The 25142-nt window shown below is 33.8% G+C and overlaps 1 protein-coding gene and 1 long non-coding RNA gene across 2 annotated transcripts; one reads left to right on the plus strand and one right to left on the minus strand.

Moving 5' to 3' along the window:
- The first annotated feature begins 9721 nt into the window (after positions 1 to 9721).
- LOC133696961 (uncharacterized) lies at positions 9722 to 10775 on the plus strand. The gene is made up of 2 exons (XR_009842783.1): positions 9722 to 10402; positions 10512 to 10775. It is a non-coding gene; the product is annotated as an uncharacterized LOC133696961 (long non-coding RNA).
- Positions 10776 to 16182: 5407 nt separating this feature from the next.
- LOC133697521 (protein CHROMATIN REMODELING 19) lies at positions 16183 to 23388 on the minus strand. The gene is made up of 12 exons (XM_062120136.1): positions 22699 to 23388; positions 22055 to 22172; positions 21483 to 21523; positions 21145 to 21395; positions 20862 to 21042; positions 20110 to 20295; positions 19804 to 19977; positions 19556 to 19714; positions 17949 to 18026; positions 17731 to 17867; positions 16739 to 16957; positions 16183 to 16580 (listed from the first exon to the last, which is right to left on the minus strand). The coding sequence occupies exons 1-12, from the start codon at positions 23254 to 23256 to the stop codon at positions 16424 to 16426; spliced, it is 2259 nt and encodes a 752-aa protein (XP_061976120.1). The 5' UTR covers positions 23257 to 23388; the 3' UTR covers positions 16183 to 16423.
- Between the last annotated feature and the right edge of the window lie 1754 nt (positions 23389 to 25142).

Genomic DNA, 25142 nt, shown 5'->3' on the forward strand with positions numbered 1-25142 from the left:
GAGCACTGTAGATGGCAACACTTTAACTTGTAACAATTTGACATTAGTTATAGGTTTAAAAATTGCACATGTTTAAGTTTCGATCTAAATTCTTCTTCTTCTTTTTTTGTGTTTTTTTAATCAATTTAATTGTCTTCTTTTTGTAAGCATATATACAATTCGATGTAGCGACTTAAATTCATATGGACAATTGTTTTTTATTTTAAAAAGTTCAAAGATATTTGTAAAGAGAATTCCAATTCTTATAAATAATTAAAAAAAATATTTTTTGGTCTTTAATATAATGAATATGATAAAATTTATTGTTTGATGGAAAAAATCAAGAAATTAAGAGCCCATTGGAATTCAATTTTTATATATAAAAGAATGTGATTCCATTGATGATGTAAATCAAACAAACACATCACCGTTTTTGTGGCACAAGTCCTCAAGGGGAGTAGCGTGATGATAAAGGGCTTGAAATCTGCACAGCAGGTCTCGAGTTCGAGTCAGGGCGTGCATCTCTTGTAAGAGCCTGGAACAACCGGGGTTTTACTCGCTCACTTGAGTCCACAAGTGTGTTTTCCGAGAAATGAGGTTTCCTCGAATCCAAAAAAAAAAATAATCTTTGTGGCACAACGATACAACAAACTAAGGAATTGTAACTTGTTATATACAAAAAATAAAAATAGACAAGACCTTTTTTACAGCAATGGTGGATAATGATCTTCAATGGACGTAGCAAATAGTCTCTTTATGGACGTTACTAAAAGCTCACTGAAATTTCTCGATGAAGATTGCTCAGTATGAAGCTTTTCTTGCATATTAAGTTTTTCTTAGCCCACTATAAATAAATGGAATAGCATGTCTCACCTTATCAAGCTCTTTCGATGAAAAATCTCAATCATTCAAAATTGCCAAAGCGCATCCATCTCTTTCAACCAACAAAAAACACTCATCACAGTCCAACAAAAGGATATCCTAACAAAGTGAGAACTCTGTGCACAAATCAAATCTAGATATAAATTTTTAACACGCTAAAAGAAAAATAAGGACAAAATAAAGAAAAGAAAAGAAAATGACGAAGAAAAAAAATGAACTAGGAAGATAAGGGCTATTTGCCGGTGATATCTCCCCGACAACAACTAGCTAGGTTTCCTTTTAAAGAGAGAATCAAGAGAAAGGAGAGAGAGATGACAAAGATTTCTCTTAATTGAGTGGAAACAATAATATGCACTACAATTTAATCTTGAATGGTAGCATAAAAGTTGGATGTTTTTGTTTTCTATTCTCCATTCTTTTGATTCGGGTTTTTGGACATTTTTGTTTTAATTTGCTTAGGTTAATGTATTGGTTTATAGGTTTTCGAAGCGTATTAATAAGGTTTTTTGAGTTAAAATAACTTAAAAATTATAATTTTAGAGCAAAAGAAACATTGCCCCTACTTTTCCATGAATATATAAAGAGAAAAAGTTTAATTAACAAAGTGAAGTTCATGATTTGAATTATAAATTTAATAAGTTAAGTCATAACTATAAAAATTTATATGATTTTTAATTTATTTGATTAAATATATATATAAACGTTTTGATTTGCACTTATAAATTTTTTAACTGTAAAAATACATCGGAAAAATTAACCTGCATATATAATTTTTTTTATAAAAAAAATATCTAATATGTGTAAAACATAAGTCAAATAAATAACATAATCCAAAAAAATTACGACAGAGGTATTTGCAAAAACAAAATAAAAAATGGAGGGACTCAATATATATATATATGCGCGCGCGCAACACTCAAATTCCTTGCTTGACTGAAGTTCACAGGCTCACATGGCAAGTAATTCTTAGCTAGGTAAGATATCATGTATATGATATACCTTTCTACGCACTCATTCTAATTTGTGGTTAATAATTGTCCGTAATGCCTGCAATTATATATACACATAAATAGAGAGAGACTAGTTCTTTTTTTCTGCTCTTTTTTTCTTTTCTTTTTTTTTTTAAATAGTGATAGACTAGTTAGATCACCGTGTTATATAGTAAGTTGAATCAATTTTTTTAATATAAAAAAGATATTCATGTGATATTAAAAAAAAAATTATGATTCATGTAATTGAAAGAGATCATCACGTTGTTAAAATATAAAAAGAAAAAAAAACATAAAACGAGCATTTTATAAGTATATATTTAATCAATTGATTGAATTTAATTCAAAAGCAAAAATCCATATAAAAAAAGGTAAATTAAATAAAGATAAAAAAAAAGTTCTATGTAACCTGGGTTTTTTTTCAAAATGAAAGGAATATCTCATAGGAAGAAAGAAAAAGTTTGAGGATGGAACAAAAAAAATGAACTCAAAAAAAAAAAAAAACCAAGTAAATCCGAGTGAATATTCTAAACTCAGATTAATCTCTTAAACCCACAACCTATTAAATTTAATACCTGGATTCAATTAAGAAGCTCAATATCCGATAAATCTAATGTTGAAGGATGAGATAAATTAATTTAATTTAATTAAAAAAGCAAGACCTAACAAAGACCAAAACAAATCTTAAAGTAATACTACTAATGTTGAAAGATAAAACAAATTAATGTAATCTAATTAAAGAAAGTTCCTTTTAACAAAAGCAACCCGTGTTACTCTCAAAACATCTAAAAAATCCCATAGAAAGTGGAAAAAGATATTGAAGGATGAAATAAAAAAAATTATATTAAAAAAAGGAAAGAAAAAAACCATAAAAACTCGGGTGAAACTCTTAATTAATCCCATATTAATATTTCAAACTCGTAACCCATTAAGTTTTAGACTTGGACTCAATCAAGAAGCTCAACCCTCGATAAATTTAATGTTGAAGGATGAAATCACAAAAACAAAACATTAAACTACAAAAATTTTAAAAGTAAAAAAATAGCAATAAAAAAAATTAAGAATTCAATTCGATAGGAAAAAAACTCAAGGATGAGATTGAAAAAAAAAATTATAGACCATTTTAAATAAAATTGAAATTAAAAGAAAGTGGATCAATTTGGCAGATGAAAAAAAATCCATAGAGGGATGAAATTGAACACAAATTATAATTTTATAAATTATTTCAAATAAAACAAAAATTAACCAAAAGACGAGGGACTAAATCTAAAAAAATTAAAATTGAAGGGTTGTATTGAATTTTTTTCAAGGCCAATGCTCTTTTTTAGAAAGAAAGAGAAAAAATAAGTGGTCGTTGATGGCGAATTGAAGATAAAAAAGCAACGTGTGTTGTCTGATCACATAAGAACCACCAAGAAGATTCTGCTGCCGCCTTGAAAGCCACAATTTAGGCACGTAAATCCTTCGCACGCACTGCCACAAATTTTCTAAAGCTCCCACCGGCCTTCATATTAATTATTTAAATAATATTATATATCTAGTAAAAGATGCATTAGCCCCTTTCTCAATTCAATTATTACCGCAAAAATCAAAAGAAAAATACACAAATGCCCATGCACACCTGTTTTTGGCATCCAGGGGTAAGTTCGATAATTTATTGTGCAATTAAATATGAAATGCCAAAAATACCCCCAAGGTAGAGGTATATGACATTTTGTTTTTCAGAGTATAAACATTGTTATACTATGTAAAACAAAATGTGTGTGGACCAATTTGCTCCCAATTAATTCGGCAATGCCTAGGTAGCCCATGAAAAAGATAAAAATGCCCCTGCAAACAACCTTGTCAGTTTTCCTAAGAAGGACAAAAACATCAAAATATTGTTCTAATCAACAGTGTTTTGAGTCTATGTCAACAGTAAATAGTTGATTCGTTTTAGCTTTTTTATTATCTTGATTGGCAAGTTTGAATATAACATGTTAATATATTACTAACTAATGCAATATTAATATAACATTCTTTATGTATCGTGTTATTTACTTCCCAGAAATAATAATAAACAAGAAAATTTTCGATGATGGTAGGAACTATGAGGTCACATCCAATTATATAAAAAGAAAAAAAAGATAAGAAGCTACTCAGAAGACCATGGTAGTCTTTTGCTATTCGACTAAAATCCATTTAGGTGCTTGTAGTATTTGATTAAATCTTATATGTAGCATTTGGTTACTATCTCAAGATTAAAGAGACAATAATAATGGAGATAGACGAGACAAGATTGAAAATGAGGCGAAGACAAAATTATATTTGGCAGTGGTATACAAGATAAAGTGATTGTCTTCATATCCTGTTTGATTATGTTGAACAAGATAAAATAAAATATAAAAAAGTCTATTTTACTTTTAATATGTATTACCGTTAAAAATTCATATTTTTTAAAAAATTAATTAGATATTTTTTTTTCACTTTAGTTTATATTGAATGTTGAAACTAATAATATTACATTAACCATAGTTATAAACTCATACTAGCCTCATGAGTCGACTTAGTTGCCAAAAACCTGGACTGGTCCTGGTATAAGAAAAATAGATGAAGGATTGACCTGACCCGGTCAAAAACTTGGGTCGGTCTAGGATAAAACACAGGTCAAAAACCCATTGACTTTTTGTTTGATTTTTTTATAGTCAAAACCATGTTGCTTTAGTTCTTTTTTAAACGAAATGACCTTGTCTTGGGTCCATTTTCAGAGTCAGGTATTAAAACTATAATAATTATTATTTTTAATCATACGTTGACTTGGATCAACTAGACTTGACCCTCCTAACCTGGAACTAATGCCTTGCCTCGTGTCTACCGTCAAATCAAGTTTTAAAATTATAATAATAACTATTTTTATCTTTATACTAACTTGGATCAACCCAAGTTGACCTTTCCAGCTCCTGACGTAGGCCTTACATTAGGTCGGGTTTTAATATTATTAATAACCACTTTTATACTTATGATAACTCGGGAAAACTCGTATTGAGCCCCCAACTAGTGACTTAGACCTTGTCCTAGGTGAACCCCTAAATCAGGTTTTAAGACTATGAAACCACTTTTATTCTTACGTTAACTCAAGTCAACTTGAGTTTACCCTCCCAGCCCATGACTCAAGCCTTGTCCTTAATTGACTTACGAGTCGAGTTTTAAAACTATGATAATAAATATTTTTATCATTATATATCTTAGTTGGACAATTTTGATATTGATAGTTTTTTAGAATGATATTTTAAAAATAAAAAATAATCTATTTTAAAATTACAGAAATTCACTCTAAAATTATACGATAGATAAATTTATCTTTATGTCTTTATCTTTATCTTTTTAATCAAACACATTTTTATCTCCACTATCTCTATTATTTTGTCCCGAGATAGTAATAAACGTTATTATAGAGACCATAATGTTTTTGCATATCATTTTGAATATCAATGAAATTATTTTTTAAACAAAAAATATATACATTGTGTGAGTTTTACAATAAGAACTCAAACTAATTAATTAGGTGAAGATTTGTGCATTAGTCTAACAATTATTGACAATTTATCAACTAAATTAAAAAATGCCTACCCAATTAATTAGTGGCTAGCTATTTGACCTACGTTCTATCACAAGTCGAATATCTTCTTTCCAAATAAAAGACAATTAAATACGCAGATTTTTCCAACGTGTTTTTTACATAAAAAAATCCTATATATAAATTGAGAACCATCTGTGTAAATAAATGAAAAAAAAATAATTAACGATAACTAAAAATAAAACTGGAAAAATCAAGAAATATATATAGATCAAGATATTTAATCTTGCAATGTAGATCATTTACCTAACTATGTTTAATGAATTTGTTTACTAAAATTATTTTTTTTATTAAATCAAATGATAATAAAAACAAACACGTATAAAAAATTAATTGAATAAAATAAAAAAAGAAAAAAAAATATTATACAAGGCTACACATATCAGAAATATTATCCAAAAATGATATTTTTCTATATATATAGGATTTTTCTATATATAATTTTTAATGCACCATCAATTAGTATATATATTTGTACATCTTTTTATACAATTTATTTTGCAAAATAATAAATCCAAATTAAATCTTCAACCATATTATGCACATCTTTTTACCGGAAACATTTAATTTGCTGATTTTTCTTCTTTAATCACAGTGATATTAATACCATTGAAAAAAATAAAAAGTAAAAGCACAAGTTACGGGTAGAAACTGAACTAGATCAACTTATGAGAAAGAAGATGCATGATTGCCAATTCGTCAGTCATTTATGAGGGATTGTAGGCTTGCATGGTGTAATTGACCTATAGGCTATAGCTATCTTCTTTAAATCGTTGGCGAGGAGTTGAGAGAACGGCAGAAAGAGTGGGAGACATGAGTTTTTATGAGAGTCAAGCAGAGGACAGAAAAATCAACGTACATACAAGAATGCTTCAAAGAAACACTTTCCTTGAACATTTGTTGCCTTGCGTTGTGATTTGAAAGTAGGTTTTGTTCACACCCAGCTACAAAGGAACCTTCATTCTGTTGCTTTTTAACCTAGCACCAGCGTCTGAAATCTCGTGTGTGTTTTTTGTTTTTGCTGTTTCACTAGGAAAGAGACACGATTGTTGGTTTGTGTAAAGCCGAATTACTCTGGGCTTTCCTCTGTCAACCTCGGTAGCTTAGTCACGTAATTCTCTTTAAATCCTATTTTACTCAAAAATTGCATGTTTTCAACTAATATAGACGGGACCATCTGCTTTCACATTTGTCTGAATTCAAGAAAAGAGATAACTTCCTTGGAGAGGCCATCTCGAGAAAACCATTTGTGATGAGAGGTCGATGCTAAGTAGGCCCGTCTTCTGTACATGGTGGGCCAGAAGGAATATTTGATCCAACGGTCGTTATTTTCTGAAGGGATCAAATTAATATTTTGCCCACTGGTCATATCTAGTGAATTTGATTCTTTTGTAACAACCAGATCCAGCTACCTTGCACTGGCCTCTATGAGTGCTTGATTATCGTCACCGTATCAATTCATCAAGTGGTATTTTCTATGATGCCTTCGGAAATCTTCAAAGGCATTGATCTTACGACGCCTTTCATAAATAATTTCCTCTCTTTTTTTTTGTCTGAAATTATTTTTATTTTTTCCAAAATAGCTTGATGGGAAAGCTAGGAACTGAACGTCTGAAGCGATTCTGAACCATATATCCGAATTCTATAAATAACCAATTGAATTAAGATCGTATCAAATAAGCATGACTTTGATTTTGCTTTTGAAAAAACAAAGGCACGCCCGCCCACATTATCATTTATCAATGATAGAAACAGGCAAAGAAGTGGGGTTGATTCAGGAGAGGCTGCATAAACGAGACCTGCAGGTCTGGCCTTAATGGAGATACCACCTGGATTAGCTTGAGTTAAGCCCGTCGTGTACAGTTCAGATAATAAAAAAGAAAAAAAAATCAAGCCCACCATATATAAGTTAATTACAGTTAGTAATTAATTATAGCTTAGTCGCTATATCTTTAACAAAAATAAAAATATTGTAATCCATACAGTTTTGAAAATAGCATCTTAATCCCTTGATCATATTTGATGTTAAATCAGCAACAAAAATTAACAAGAGAAATAAAAAATTGGTGACAACTCTTGAACTCGCTAGCTTGTGGAGAGTTAATGGCAGGGCTAGGATATAACCTCCTTTTGTTTTTTGATTTAGCATACGCAGGATATATTACATTTTTTGAGCCTAAATCCGTTTCTTATATTCTACTATCGTATGATTGTTCCAAGGATTTACAGAATCATGCACACTGAGAAAAATCATCTTTTAATTATTTATTTTTTATCAGAATCGAAGAGTTTTATTGAAGAAAACTAGCCAGCTAGATAGTGGCTGAGAATTTCAAAAGAATTGTACAGGGAGAATAGAAGAAAGAAAACACAGGAAAAAAAAAAAGGCAAAGGATTATTGTTTACAGCCAGTGTTATACCAATTTCTTATCCCATCTGAGCTTATGAGTAGATCATTACCAATATAAACAAAGTTATCCTCCCAACAGCTTAACCATGCTGATAGCCTGTGTAAAGTTAAGAGCATAGCACGAATTATTGAAGGTTAAGTTGTTTCTGGTTAACCAAGTGCTCTAAGAAAGTAATTGCCATTTTCCTTTGGAACTTTACTTTAGCCAAGATTTTCCATTGGAATAGCAAATATGAGGACAAAACCACACAACACCCCACCATTGAAGAAACCTGGCCCAAGATTTCCAAGCAAGAATGCACTGGAGCAGAAGATGCTCTGTTGTTTCCACAGCGACTACACAGAATGGACATGTTGACTAATCTTTTTTTTGGTAATAGTCGAAAGTTGACTAATCTATAGGGTATTAACTGTCAGTTGTATAAGAATATTTCAGTGCATAGACAACTCTGAACTGCCAACCATATGAAAGTTTGAGTTTTTGGAGGAGCGGATGGTATCTAAATTCCAGAGACAAAAGGGCAAGTACCCTAATATTCCAATCTGTCAATTGAAGAACCACGTGACTTCACTGAGAATTTTCCATCCTTTTCAATATTCAATACCTTAATATCTTTTTTCAGTTGCTTGAGATGGAGTCCATCATTCAGCCCAGGGAAAATAATTGATCCCATTCAAAAGTTCTCTTGTTTCTTTTTCAGAATAGGTGCTAGAATCAAAAACCTTGAATTCAGTTCTCCATATGTGAGATTTTTGCATAGGAAGAAGAAGAAATCTTATAAAGTCTAGGAAACTGAGCCTCAAGTTGTGAATCCCCCAAACCATGCTTTCCATTCATCTTTTATACTTATTCGCTCTTAAAGTTTATTCAATATTTACGTCTCCAGATTTCAATTCCGTTACACCAGAAGCAACCTTGGGTGAAAAAATAAAAAATAAAAGCATTATAAGCCTAATATCTACCATAAAATACTCAAATCACAAATTCACAGCCTTAACAAATTTGTTTTAATTAATAGCCTAAATGAGAAAGTCGAGGCACCAAGTAAATGAAGCACCACTGGGTATGAAAATTAAGAGGAAGTTCATGGTTGAAAATTCAAAGTTTGTAGTTCATATTAGAATATTTCAATTCAAACCAGAGGTTTCGAAAGCATTTTCCTTCTCCGTTTTAAATTTCTTTCATTTAAAAAACAAATGGTGAGCGAATTATGGTCTAATTGACATTAGCGTTTTTTCTCCCCTCGAAGAATCTTAAATTTGAACTTGTTCTCTGTGTGTGTTTATAAAAAAAACAATTACATTAATCCTTCATGAGATACATACGTCATCTTCTTGAGTTAATACCAGTATTCTAGTCTACGATTTCTTTAGCATGATATGGTTTTTTGAGCTTAAGAGATACATTTCTCATGTAGGGGCATAACTGTAGGCATACTGAAACATCATAAAGTCTTAAATCTCAAAGATGCCCATTATTCCTAGTCAGCGCCGTATGTTAGTTTACCACACGCACAAGAGTTTAAAAGAAACAAGTAGTTGTTTTTTGGGAAGAGGTCCTTTTCCCTTCTCTCTTTCGGTCGGTCATTCCTTCTTACGAAACACATAATTTCTCAAGTATTATATGTGACTAGTATGGCGTCGCTATCATCCTCCCTACCTAACCTACTGTTGATTGAATCGATTTATTAATGGTAACCTTTTTTTTTGGGTAGTAAAATAGTAACCTTGTTAACCACACAGGTAATAAGAGTGTTTTTTTACCTCATCGGTGAACCGACCTGGTGTAAACAAGGTTATGAAGCTCGTTATATTTGATAATTCATTTGTCATAAACCTCTATAACCTTCTTATTTTCGGGATGGATGTGACACCAGAGGTCATTTCCCTTGGGGGGTCTACTTGATATTCTTTCATGGATGCACTCCACACCTTTCTTCAATAAAAAAATTGATTAAATTGTGAAAAGAGGCACGTCCTTTGGAATGAAAACCATTGATTGGCATGATAGTAAGGAGAGAAATGAGCTGATAAAATAAGTAAGAGAATTAGAATTGTGATGGTGGGTCATCTTATCTAAAGGGAGAGACATTTTGCGGTTTGCAAGGATTCCCTGTGTCCCACGATGCAGTGACACATTGAAAGGAGCCGCAGAATGACGCAAATCCCATCCTTCTTATGGGTTCCACTCGCACCGTGAAGAATCCTTGCCGGCACCACAATAAGGACACCATGAAAGACAAACCGTCTTCCCTCCTCTTGTCCCTTTTCTTCTATATATATTCCTTTTTCTTTAATGATCTTAGATTTATTGACTTTTTGCCTTACATGCATGCAAAAGCAAAACAATATTCATGATCACTGTCTCCTCCTGCAGCTTATGAATGGAGGATCAGCTTGTTTGATCCACGGGACCTTTTAGGATTTCTGAAGAATGCGTTTCTCGGTTGATATATTTGAGTTTAGAAAGTTAATTCGTTTGAGGAAAGGGCATTGCCAATTACTGATGCTTCAGTATTTCAAACAGTAATCTCTTTCCGATCTTTTTTTTGTTTTTTTATTATATCATTCCCCCCCAAGGATTAAAAGCCCCGATATTTTTTCTTTTTCCTTTTTTTCCCTGTTCATGTGGTAGTTCTCCTATAATCTATCGATCCCCTGGATTTCAGTACCTGAGCATGTTGCGAGAGGTCACGTGGCAGAAAAAGAATTGGAATAGTGAGGCTCTGATCCTGCAAAACAAGGCGGAGTTCCTTCTTCGGAGTAACTTTCCGATGGTTTAATCAGTGTAAAAAAAGTAATATAGAGTCCTTTAATTTGATCTCAAGAGATTACTCGAGTTTGTAATATTCTCAAAGATAGAGTGTTTATCATCAAGAGATATAATTTTTCAGGAAAATGATTTCATATATTCTTATTTTTAAAATTTTAATATAGTCTATTATTTTATATACAATTATATTCAATCTATTCTTAAGAAGTTATTGTAACTAATCTATTTTTTATTAATTTTTTATAATTTAAATTAACGAAAGTATTCACTTGACTTGCATAAGAACAATTCAGATTTTATGTCTAAAACATCTCGTTAAAAATTTAAAAAATAAATAAAGAAATGCTAGAATATTTTTTTTAAAAAAATACCATGTGTGGAATAGTTTACAAATGCAACTTATTAAATTAAGTACTGAATCCCAGTTTATGAAATCTTAATTAGACTCTCAAATATTCTTCTCTGACTCTCAATCTATCTCTCAATGAGAGGTATTTTGGACATATAAAATTTGAGGTTAGTACTCGTGTGAAAGTCACATGATATATTTTTGTTAGTTTTAATAGTGAAAAATTAACATAATATATAATTTATTAGAGACCCATCAACTTTTTAATGATAGATTGGATGAAATTAAACATATAATGATAGATTGGACATGATTTTTAAAAATATAAGAGCATATAAAACTATTTTTTCTAAATTTTTTTTACAGTAACAAACAAAGAGAGCAAGTGAACTTGTCTAAAGTGGGTTGTATTGAACTTATAATCTACATTAAATAAGAAAAGAAATATTAAATATCTATGTTTTTTTGTCTTTTTTTTAACTAAAATCATACTGTTCACATGAATTAATTTCATGTTTCCTTATTTTCTATAACAGGAGAAAATGTCATTAGATGGAAAAGATATTATAGAGCCACTAAAAGACCACATGCTCGTGAAAATCAGCAGGCATGAATGGTGTAAACACCGGCATGCTCGTCAAAATCGACAATGCAAACTAGAGTCTCGCCCCCATCTATCAAAGAAAATAATCTCAAAGAGCTAGCTAGGTCTTGAATCGGGTGATAATCTACGGCATGGGAATTCAACGTACGTAACAGCCAATTACCAATGGATAGTTTTTCATCCATTTATGTTTTGGCTAGATGCATTGGATGCTTTAGCTCAGGCCCCGCTACTAATGAGACATGTCAGGTTTCGTTCTTGGGCTAAGCCTGCACATGTTGTGGGCCAGACTTGTTTCATCACTTGGGCCCAACATCGTTGATTTAATTTCACCATTTTTATTATTTTTTTAATATGTATAGAATTTCGATGTGAAGGGAAGAAAGAGTTGTTGCTAGCTCGTTCCGTCCTAAATGATGAAACAAGTGAGTTTCAAGTCTCTTTGGAGGGTTGAGGTTTGCTCCTAAATTTCCAGTTCCGCAGCTCGTGTCCTTCTCCTTATCCACAAAAGCGTTGGAAACTATATGATCCTCGTCCTTAATTTCTTCTCTTCTTTATCTTAGGTTCACCTCTTTATACTAGTTAGATTTGGACAGAAGCGGTATCACGTTCTTACAAACCACACAAGCGAGCAGCCTCCTCCACACCTGCTTTTGACCTAATTATCCCTACTTGACCTGATTATGTATATAAATAATTAAGTCAGCACTTTCCGTTTCGTCAGCCGACAAGAATCCCCATTTGTGATCAATAAACAAGGAAAGTAGTAGCACTAAGCTAGCGAACAGATTAGGGATTTGAAATGGTATAAATTTCTCTACATTCCAATATTAATGTGATGTGCTCAAGGGTCAGTTAATTATAGATAAGATAGAGCGCGACCACCAGACAGAATAGTTCTTGAGGAATTTTTCGCGCCACGTTTCTTTACGTGGTTGATAAGATCACAAGGTAGATGCATGGTAAGATTGTCTTGCGGTTATTTTTATTCTTTCTTTTCTTTTTGGTAAATATAATCTGTCCTCGTTGGTTCTATGTTTTGTTGTGAAAATTACTTGTGACGACATTTCGTCGTTTTAGGTTCTTATAATTAAGCGATGAATTTTCAATTTGTAATTAAATCATCATAAAATGCATCGATCGAATATTGTAAGAGACTAATTAACAATATATTAATTGTTGCCGAAGAAATTACAATGATGAAAATAGAAGGAAGACAGTGGGGAAAGTAGAGCTTTCTTTGTAATGGAGTGTTTTTGAAACAACAAAAAAATGGGAGTAAGAATAAGAAAAAGATTTGCAATTATTATTATTATTATTATTATTATATATTCTTTAGTTTGGAAATGACAAGAGGCTTTTAACGAGAATAAAATTAATTACATACGTTTTCCAGTCACTTTCTCCAAATCGAAGAGAATAGTGCCTGTATTTTAAAAAATAAATATTCTTCCCATTTTCCTTCTCGAGAAAATGCCTTGAGATTCGTGATTTCCTCCCTCCTCGTTCTCCACTCTTCGAAACACGTTGTAGAATTGTAGTCGACAAGAGCTGCTTTTTTTTCTCAACATAAGAACGTACGAGCAAATTTATTAAGAAAAAAGATGGGACATAAAGCCGAAAATGTAGAAGAAAAGGCCACAATCCCAAAGTGCAGTAGATAAGAAGGGCATGGATCACCCACAAACATTAGAAAAATAAGGCACCAAGATGAATTTAAAAAAAAAAAAAAATCAGAAGGATTGAAAAACACAGAGCCCAAAAATATATAGGAACCCGGAGCGTCAGGCTTGATGACCATCTGTAACAGCGAGACTGGCTGAGACCAGCTTTAAGGTTATTAAATGATAAAATGTAGCAGGACAAGTAGCTGAAAGGGAACACCATGATGAAAGCGCAGCAAGACAACATTAAATTGTTCTCAAGTATTGTTGGAAAAAAAGTCCTAGTTTTCTTAAGTATTGTTTTCTACGACTACATTAAAAAGATTTAAACTAAATATATATTATTCATCACTCTCTTCATTATGTAATCGGATATTTAAGGTAAAGCCGCAGATTAAATTTTTGCAGTACTTTTACCAATTTGTTCTTTTAATGGGCCAGGCATCCATTTATTAAATGATAAAATGTGACTGATATTGTGTTTTTCAAAAAACAAAAAAGAATTATTCAATTTTGTTTCTACCACCTCCGTAATATACAAAAGAAATCCAAGCCCGAATTAATGCTTATTCAATCCGGCAATGCATGGATACATGGAATAGTGATTTGCCTAGCTAGTCGATGCATGTGAGTGACGGTGACATCCGAAGGACACTGATTATTAGTGATGGTCTACAGAGGGACCCCTGTTCTCTGTAGTTTTCTTATCCCTTGATGGGAGCTGAGGAGAAGAGACATCCATGCCGAGACAGGAATCGTGAGAGAAGCACCCTACCGTGACGGAAAGGATGGTTATTGTCGGGTCCCAAGATAACAACAAAACCTTGATGGTGAGGTAACTTCCTAGCTAGTGGTACTATATTTCAGGGATGTGACAGAGAGGATTTCACGGGCTGGGACTTCTCATCGATAAAACCCGATGCTAAATTATGTCCTGCCGGAGAAGGAGAGAGAGGCCGTTGTACACCTGATGATGATGCGAACAAATATCTTGTGAGATGATCTTATGGCCTGCCAGTTAACAACCTTTGTCTGCCTTCTCCATGGATTTCCCTGTTTGTCCCCACTGAAAATAACTCGAAAGATTTTATGCTTTAACAATCTACATATACCCTACAAGTCAGCCTATCCATGCTGCCTTTCTATGGTACCTATGGAAAATTCTCAAGGCATTGGCCTTACAACGCCTTAGTTTCTTTCCATTATCACACCATCACGAACAAGTTTCACAAGTAATTGAGTAGATTATGATCTTATTCCATTGCACACATGCGTGGGTACTGTTTATACATAGCAGTATTTATTTATTTAAAACACTGCTGTTATTAATTAGGGTTATTTAAAACACTAATCGTATTATTAATTACTTTATCACTACTGTTATCGTATCATAGCATACATGATAATTACTATAATTGCATATTTCGTTACCTTCGTAAGTATTGTCACTGCTACCTTAACAACAATTATTGTCATCAAATTAGGGTTATTTTGATTTCTTATTGTTTTGTTTCTTTAATTATAATAAATATTAAAAATATCAAATTTCATTCTTTTATTTCAAGTTATTATTTCAAACAGGTTCTTCCATTTTCATCTCAAACTTTGTTTCCCTCCACTGCCACGACCATTATACCTAATTTACCACTAACATTATCAGTTATTTAATATGATTTTTATAACAACTATCACTATCTCTACCATTATTGTCAGCAATTTTATTACTATGATCATCACTATATCTACCATTGTTGTCAACAGCTTTATTATCATTGTCACCATCACTAAAAGTCATTCTGATTTCTTATTTTTTTATTTAAAAATAATAATTTCAAAGAAATTTAAATTTCATTTGGATTGTTGGTTTACTATTTCAAACATGTTCTTTCATTTTCATTTCAAGCTTGGCGTTCCTCGTATCCAAATAACCTCCTCCTTAAGGAATTTAGTAAAACTTCAAATCATATGCTGCGACATGGTATAGAATCTGAGGAGGCAGGGTTAATTAAGGGACTTCACAAATTACCAGGGAGTTGGTAAAATTGAAATACCTCTCTAAAGCTTTAGGATAATCTAATAAGTTTAAAGAAAATAATTTAAGTTTAGGGATTAGTTCAGAGAACCCTCCAAACCTTAAAGGGCTGTGTTATAATATTTTTATCCATTTTCAAAAGCCATTCTCTTGTACGTGCGTACGTCTTAGAATTCAGATCCATTCCGTAACGCAAGAAACTCAGCATAGATGGATAAACTCCAGATCCATATGAACCCTGTCAAGCAACAGATTGGCTTCTTGCAGGCCGAAGCCGAGATTGGGGGACCGAAACATGAGATTGTGTGCACACAGCAGAGTTGGGTCCCGGGCATGCCTGCACTCTACATCTTACGCCCATCCCCTTTGCCACTAGTGTCAATCCCATTCACTTGGATGTTACCTTTATAATATACAACACCACGGGAAAGCAGAGGCTCTATCAGATGTCATGACAGGAAAGAAAACTAAGGAATATAGCTAGCTAATTTTATCCGTACCAAAACTGGGATATAAATTATCTTTTGTCAAGAGCCCGGAATTTCAAAGTAGCATTGGTTGTACATCCTATCCCTGCAGCATACTCTCTTTTCCCATCAAGTCGTTATATGAGATCTCCGGCGGTGAGGAAAGATTACTGAAACCGAAACCAGCATTCAATGGGGGCTTGTGGATTGAGTTTGAAACCCAATCCATGGGGTCATCGTTGAAGACTGGTGAGTAAGAGAAAGACAAGTGAACAATATAAGCAGACTATCTAAAAGTTGAGTTTGCCAAGAGATCTGTGGCACGTACCCAACAATGCAACTAGCTTCACAGCATCGCAATGAAGTCAGAAGCAACTTGCCTTTGATCAAATCATGTCTTAGTGATACTTGACCGGATGTAAGAATTGAAGGGCTATTTACACCCATTAAAAATATAAATTATATAAATGAATCCCCACCTCAGGTCGAGCCTAACTAATATAGCGGATATCATAGAAATAACGGGCAAAAATAAGAGTGAAAATCCCCAGATCACAGAAGACTGACGGGCTGTTCATCACTGCATTGCACACATCCCCAAAACAGGGAGCACGCTCGGAAATGTTCTGAAGCAAGTCTCTGTGATTGCTTAGACTTTCTATACCATCAAAAGTGATGATAATATCTCCCCCATAGTTAATGTGTCTCCCTCATTATTTACCTCCATGCCAGACTCGAGCACTGCAGCATCCAACACTAGCTTCCGTTTTGCTATCTCATAAACATTCTCATCAACCGTGCCCTTGGTCACCAGCCTGCAAAGGATGGAGCAGAGTCAGAATCACACACCACATTTTTTTACATAAAAAAATTAAAATATGTAAAATGGTATGAGGGAAAGAAATGATGCACGGGGTTTGTCTGTAATTGTTTGCTTCCGACTGTTGTAATTCTCAGGGGAGTTATTAAGCACCTGTATATGGTGACAGGCTTTGTTTGGCCAATGCGATGACAACGATCTTCTGCCTGCCTATCAATTTGTGGGTTGAAATCCAAATCGTGGATAATTACAGTATCAGCTCCTGTCAAGTTCAAACCCTGACCTCCAGCTCTAGTGGACAGCAAACATGCAGATATGGAGGTGTCATTATTGAAAGCATCCACTATGGCCTGTCTCTCTGTCACCTGAGTACTGTCATTGGATGGAGCAACTGATTAAGCTAAAAGGAATTTCTAGTGGGCATAAATTGAAAACAGAAAATGCTCAAAAGTCCAGGTAGTTCAAATGGACAATAATTGTGGTTCTAGGATAATAAAAGAAATTTACTAAATGATGTAAGAATCTGTGATAGACATAGTTCAATGATGGTAAATTTATTGCTACGATTATCACACCATAATTTGAAAAACATGCCCAGATGAGTTTTCCACATTGATTTGTTCAAGGTATATAGTAAAAAAGTGCAAGTATCCTTAGCTAATACTCTGCAAATGATGAAAAAACAGTCATTTTGCACACTAACAGGGGGGAAAAAAACCATCCTTCTCAACAAAGCTAAAAACAAAAGGAAGAAATTCCTCCAGCTAAGATCCCACAGAAGCAGTAATTCAGGAACAGAACTCTAGACTGGCCTGCCATTCAATGTTTTTGCATGAAATGATTAGTCTCGGGCTTCAAACCTTCAACTAAGAGGTTGCATGCATGCACATGATTTCCACCATAGTACTCCCCGAATAGCGCATGGACCCTTTAGTGTCAATAATGCCAGTGGTCCAGCACATTGAAATACATAGCTTATTGATGTGTTTTGAATTGTGCTAGCCACAACCATCCATTCGCTTACTACATTAGTCAGCAGAAAACTTCCACCGCATACACTGAAAATCATATGAACATGCCAGATGCAGAAAACAATTGCTCCCAGTAATGATGATGATGAATGTCAGATAAGTACAGTGGCAAACCTTCCATCAAGTCTTCTATATGTAACCCCAAGTACATCCAAAGTCCACTCTAGGATGTCTAGCATCGAAGTCCACTGGCTAAAAATCAGAACCCGATGCCCACACTTCTTCAGGTCAGGAAGAAGTTCAGCTAATGCCTGCATGTTATATGAACTTTGTAAATTTTAGCTCATAAAAACTCAGTTAACAAAAACCTGGTGAAATTACTCGATCCATACCCGACATTTAGCTGAAAGCATAACATACTTGTCTGAAAGGATTCCTTTTTTCTCATTTATATCATGATAGAGTAAAAGCTGCAAGAAGTTGTTGGAGAAATGGTTAGAATTCCAAAATCAAGATATATAGCCGTGCAAGAGCAAGTTCACAAGAATTTCACCAAAGAACATCTATTTCAAGTCATTATCATAGCAATAAGAGTACAGCTGGGTATGACCCTGATTCAGTAACAGTTGTCAATATGCAATTCACATAACATGGTAAAAGAATTATGCCACACATACTAAGAGTCTCTTGCTGAAGTCACTTACGAATGATGTCTCTTTCACATTGATTTTGCTAAATTGATGGGAAATGATTTTATTATTATGAAAGATTTTTGAAACTCATATGATGGGCTGTTCCCTACCTTCCCCTAGATAACCCTGTCCTAGCTGCTTCAGATTAGGTCACCACTATGGGTGATCCCAATCATGTACCATCATATCCAGGATTAAGATCCATATTGCAACAGCAGGAGTACTGCATTGTTGGTGGCTATGGTCCTAAATAAGGAAATCTCCAATTTAATCAAAAATTAACTTGGAGTTGAAGGAACAAAACTTGTAAAGACAGACATTCTTAGGCTTGACTATACAAACTGACCTCCCCTAAATAACCTGATTTCAAACTAAAATCCCACAAATTTATTTCAACCGACTCAATCTATATAAGAATGATAAGCCTTGCCTCCAATAGCACTGACCTGCATACCTATTTGATAACAGTCCAAGAATTCTCAAAATTGAAATTTGAATGAGGAATAACAACTGCTTCTATACATGATTCTTAGAAAAACTAGGAAGAAATCAGCTAACTCTTATAAATTCATTCCACATTTCATTTTTCTTTCAAATCAAAGAACTGTACTCCTTTCCAAAACTAACAAAATTAGCAAATCCAAGAACCCTTCCAAATATGATGACCCACAATCAAATTGAAAGAATGTTAGCCCCCATCAATCCAAAAGTATGATTGAAAAAATCCAGTAAGTGGCCCCTGACTAGACAATCCAAGAAAACTCTCCCCAAAGCCTCAGCAAGCTCAAATCAAATATCTTGGCAGTCTCGAAGACAAAATGGTCACAGCTGCTGAACCAAGCAAAGGAGGCTGGCCATTTCTGAACAAATGCCAGCAGTCAGCATTCGCACTCCACATAAAGTTTCTGAACAAATGCCAGCATCAGCATTCACACCCCACATAAAGCTACGCATCCACTTGAGTTATTACTAACACTCTCAACCATTTGTACAGAAAACTGATCCAAGTTTTGACAAAGACAAGATTCTCTGACGCTGAACCATGCACAATAAAAGTGCTCGGATCTGACATTCAGTTGCATGCCTCGAGAAGAGAACTGTATCTGACCCATCCCCAAAACCAAGGCTACTCAAGGGCCCTGAGCCTACTAGTGCACGGCTTATCCACACCAATAACAATTAACTCATGATATCTCTTTCACGTGCAGTGGAATTGGAAACTCCAAAGTTCACATGCAATGACATGAAATCAAAAACAATGAGCTCTTAGTATACCTTACAGGACCTCTCAGAGAGAGAGAAATTACCCGGTGAATAGAAAAATCGTTGTAGCTTTTTAGTTCCTCTATTACCCTTTCCAGGGTACATTCAAAGCCAAATGCACCCATTGGATGTAACTTTTTGGCAAAACGAATGACATCCTCATCACTGTAAATTCGCCTCACCAATAATGGATGATTGGCAATCTGAAATAAACATGGAAAATATGATCGACTAGAATGATATCAAAGAAATAGAATAAATTGACAAAAAAAAATAAGAGAAATGGCAGTACCTTGCGGAACTGAACAAAATAATTTGAGATCTGCCGCCGAGGAAGAACTCCAGCGATAGTATTTGGGTCACAATCTGAAACCTTTGCAATACGAGCATGCGAAACTGCACGATATTCCTCTATTGCTTCTTTGTAAGCATACTCCTGATGCTTTTCCATTGAAACATACTCAACCTGTGAAAGTCTTATTTAGCCCTTCTATTCTTCATAAAAAAACTTAAAAGGGTTGGAAATTTCATTGTAAAATCTCAACAGAATAATTGGAGAACAGAAGATCTAAGTTGAAATTTTATGATTTCAGCATACCCGCTGTATCTTTGGAACTAGTTGTTGCATGACATCAGATTTTAAACGCCTCAAGATGAATGGTCCCAAAATAGACTTCATACGACCAATTAAATCTCCATCTTCTGCATTCAGTAGCTTTTTCAAGTCCTCGTCCTCAGTAGCAAAAAGATCAGGCATCATAAACTCCAATAATGACCATAGCTCCTGCAAAGATTAACATGAGTCAAGGCAAAGCACATAACTATAGCAGAAATATTAGCATAAATAAAAGATAATATCTTCAAACTGTCAATTCATATAAATTTTAATGTTTAAGGAAATCTGGTATCAAGAATAAATTCAGCACAAGTGCTACTACCTACATGAAGAATAACTGATGGACTGCGTACAATATAACATAGAAATTCTGCCTCAAATAAAGTAGTAGCAATAAATTCCTAGAATTTTCTCTAACATACATGTCAACTCTGTAAAAATCTTTTTTCCTTGCTTCTTGAGTTATGGGTACAGGAATTCAACCATCAAGAAATTATAGGAACAAGATCGTAAAAGAATAATCATATTCCAACAGAATTTTACATTTCACCTGTTAATTTGAGCTTTTCAAAGAGTATAAACTGTTTTTAGACATCACAAAAACTTCATTATAAGAGCGCAAAAAAAAGAAACCATTTGTCCTTTCTAGCATGAAGCTAAATAAATACAATGACAGTAAATAATAGAAAAGTAAGAAGTTTAGAGGAAAAAAAAAGGTCATTCAATATCAATACATGTAAATCATTCTGCAGAGGCGTCCCAGTGAGCATCAAACGCTGGTTTGCATTCCTTGCAACTGACATCAGGTTTTTCCACCTATAGCTGTTCTTATCCTTCAAAGCATGAGCCTCATCCATTATAACACAGCTCCATTGCCAATGTTTCAGAATTTTACGATCATCTTTCTGCTGAGCACTGTACAATCAATGATGAGTAATGTATGTGCGTTACATATATACATATTTTGGGGGAAAATAAAAGTACACAGATAATGACCTGTTTCAGAATAAGACACACCTATGCCGCTCAAAAAGTGAGTAACAGACAAGGAGCACATTAAAAGGAGGTGGCAACCCAGCTTTGGCCAATGAACCCAACTCTTTTGAATAGGCAGATCTGGTAGCCCCATGATACTGGAGTACAGAAAATGATGGACACCACTTTTTCAGTTCTCTTTCCCAGTTTTCCAACAGGGAGGCAGGACACACAATTAAATGTGGACCAGGGTCATTGTGTAAGTATTTCAACAACGTCAAGTATGTAATTGCCTGTCACACAAGATCAATCTTACATTGCAATTACAAAAAGGTTAACCCAATTATCACTGAAAAGGAAAAAAGACACATTGCAGGTACCTGAATGGTCTTCCCAAGACCCATCTCATCTGCCAATATGGCTGCATGGATACAAATGTGAGTGATTATTGATCAGGGATCTTTCCAGAGCACATATAATCCAATATCCATGATAAAAAAAAAATGACACCCTAAACTGCAGCTAGAGAACATGCATTTGATGGAATAGAAATACATCAGCAGTATCCAAGAATAAATTAACTTCCTTCACTATGCTTGGACCATTCAGATTTCACTGCTAATAACAAACGAGTCTCCTGACCAATCCATTCATGTTAGAATTTCATGGTCCTGGTTGGTATATTTTATCTCCTTCGAAAAAATGCTGCCAAAAGGTGCAATGTAATTTCAAAAGTACAGGGGATTCGACAAATCTCAATGTAGAGTAATTTACCCACAACAAAAGGTACAAGAACACTTCAAACTATTCTCATAGTTTTGCCGATTGATTACCATTGTTATCTTGGATTGTGAACTATAATGTCACAAAGCAATTAAACTATAGAATTTAGGGCTCCTGAAAGTAGATATGTAACAACACAATGATGATGACAAAGGAATGGTAGAATCACCTCCTCCAATGCCCTTTCGGTGCAGCAGAAGAAGAAAATTGACACCAACCAGCTGGTATGGCTTGAGGACAGGCTGGAAATCTGAATCTGCCACTGCACACGCTGCATCGATATCATCCTGCAATAATAAAACAGAATCCTTAAGACCAGACCAATCTAAGTGATAACTCTACGTTTACTGTTTGAAGGCAAGGAAATCAAAATTATGGATCATTTTCTTTTAGTAAGGGATCACGGAATGCACATGCACACGCATGCATACCACAGACCCATAGATGCAGGTAGTTAGCTTATTTGAAGTAAAATCTTGACTGCCTATTAAATAGAGAAAGATCACCATTCTGTTAGTTAAGCTAAACAATCCAATTTTAGAACAAACAAATAAAATAATGCAAATCAGTTATAATTTCATTCAAAAGAGAACATATAAGAACACATCGCCACCCTTTTCTGGAAGGTATAACCAATACACCTTCAATTTAAAGGACCTAAAAGACAATTATTGCAGAATATAAAGAAAACTACATATCTATAAAAGAGAGAAGAAAAAAAAGGAAACTACATGCAACCTTGATACAACTAAAAATGAACAGAATTTCAGCTTTTTCAAAACGAATTGCTCCAAAATGAAAACAAGGGAGTACCTGAGTAACAATCTTGACTGAAGAAGCCTCCACCTCGGCGTACCGGTCGCACGAGGTCACTCCAGAGCCGTACAGCTCCCTCTTCAACTCCACCGATATTTTAGAGCATTTCTGCAATGCTTTGCCCACCAAATCATCATCTTCAACCGCCAATTCCTCCTCCTCCCACTCCTCGTCGCTCGATTTTATATCATAAACCTCCGCCAAATCCCCGCCGCGCTCTCGCTCTTCCACCTCTTCATCCTCGTCATCATCATCGACCACGAATCGACGACCACGATTCACCGCTGATGGCCTTGTAGTCTCCTCCTCCTCCTCCACGTCATCGTCCTCCAAATTGAAATGCTCGGTGACTTGGACACAATCGTCGACAACGCTGCTAAATGAATTTTGTTGTGGTTTTTTGAAAGCGAAGGATTCTAAAGGAGGACGAAAAGAAGCGGAAGAAGACGAATTGGATTTGTGTTTGCCGTTTTGTGTGGTTGTGAGAATGCGAGAGGGCTTGAAGGAGTGGTTAGCCCACTCGTCGTCTGAAATTTCGTCGAAATCGCGCTTCATTGCGGAGAGAGGAGGATAACAAACCCTAGATTATTCTTATTATTATTAATTTGGGTGCTTCAACTTTGTTGGGAGTAGAGAAGAAGCGCCATTTGTAGGTAGGCAAGTCCGAGCGAATAAAAATAAAAGGAAAAAAAAGGCGGTATATGAAAGTGACGAGAGCGGACTTGGGGATATATTCGTTTTTTTTTTTTTCAATTTTTTGCGTTAATTTTTTTCAAAAAACAAAGACATGATATATTTATTTTTTAAATAAATATAAGAAAAATTATTTTTTTTCATATTAATGTATAGATTTAAAGTTATAACAGTCACGTAAATTTTGAAAATATATTATGTACATGAAAACAATGGGTTATATCATTCAAGTGAAGAAGTGCTAATATATTATTTATATTTAAAGTATTTTTTCTTATTTTTTTAACTAATAAGTATAAATTTTTCATAGTTTGTTTTAATGAAATAGAAATAGAAGTAATTTTTTTTAGTTACATTATCACAAATACAAATTATTATTATAAATTATAGTTTTATTTTTCTAAAGCTAGATGGCAAGATGTCATATGCAAAAAATATTGACCTGTCTTTGAAAATGGCCTTTCTTTCTTTAGCGAGCGGTTATCACGTGTCTGGCAACAAATCATTTCTTTTATACAACTAGATGCAGTTACTTCTGAAGCCCTGCGAGGTTGCTTTAGTTATATATATGGTTGGAAATGGACTCACCATTTCATTTTGGGGTGATAGATTGTTGTTGGGTGAGATTGGCAACTTAGTATGGAAATTAAATTTGAGGAGGATTGTAATTGGATAGATGGGAGGGTGGTTCTTGCTGTTATTTATTGAAGTATTTTTTACTTAAAATAATATTTTTTTTATTTTTTTAAAATTATTTTTAATATTAGCATATCAAAATAATTTAAAAATATAAAAAAATATTAATTTAAAATAAAACAAAAAACATATTTCTCCAACACAAATGATTAATGATCTGCGAATTAGCGTTGACCAAATTCAAAGATGGACAAATACAAAAAGAAAAGAAAAGAAAAAACCTATGACTGCTTGTATGGTTTTTGGTAACATGATGGAGGCCTTTCTTTTGTTACTTTTCATGATGGGCATCGTCGAAATGAATGGCTAGCATGAGTTTAATAATACCTTCGATTATTATTTAAAAAAAAAAAAAAAACATTACCATTACTATCACCACAGTACAATCCCCTCATGAAAAGATTACTATATTTTGTGCTCACCCACAATTATGCAGGTAGAAATTAAATTAAAGCAAGGATTGCGAAATGGAAGTGCTGAACATAAACGATGGGAATTGAAGGTGAGAAGTCTAAACTATTTATTTGGTTATTCCAAAAAATGACAAACTACATCACCGTTTCAACATGCATCAATGAATTAACAGGGGGGGGGGGGGGGGGGGGGGTTATATAAAGAAAGAAAATAATTATATATTTTTACCCTAAGTGAAAATATTCAAATTATCTTTTGTGAGATTCAATGTAATATTTTTTTTCATTATTTATATTTTTCTCTTTTCAAAGAGGCCATAGAATGACAGTCAGTAGTTTGGAGTAATATACATAAAGTTTCTCAATAAATATATTTTTATTCACAGGGTTTCATGGACATGATATTTATTTTTTTAAAGTGCTATAAGTTTTTTTGTTTTTTTTATTTCTTTTTATTTTATTAATTCTTGAAAAATTTATTTTATTTTTGCTGTAGGGCATTTTCGTATAAAAAGAGACAGGGGCATAAGCGAAAAAATACGAGTATACAATGTACATGTGAGTGAAGTATTTAAAAATTAACAAAATCAAAGAGCAGGTGGATTAGCTAGTCAATTCCAGGTAATATTAGCAAATCTA

The sequence above is a fragment of the Populus nigra genome, chromosome 6 (assembly GCF_951802175.1).
Source record: "Populus nigra chromosome 6, ddPopNigr1.1, whole genome shotgun sequence".
Taxonomy (NCBI): domain Eukaryota; kingdom Viridiplantae; phylum Streptophyta; class Magnoliopsida; order Malpighiales; family Salicaceae; genus Populus; species Populus nigra.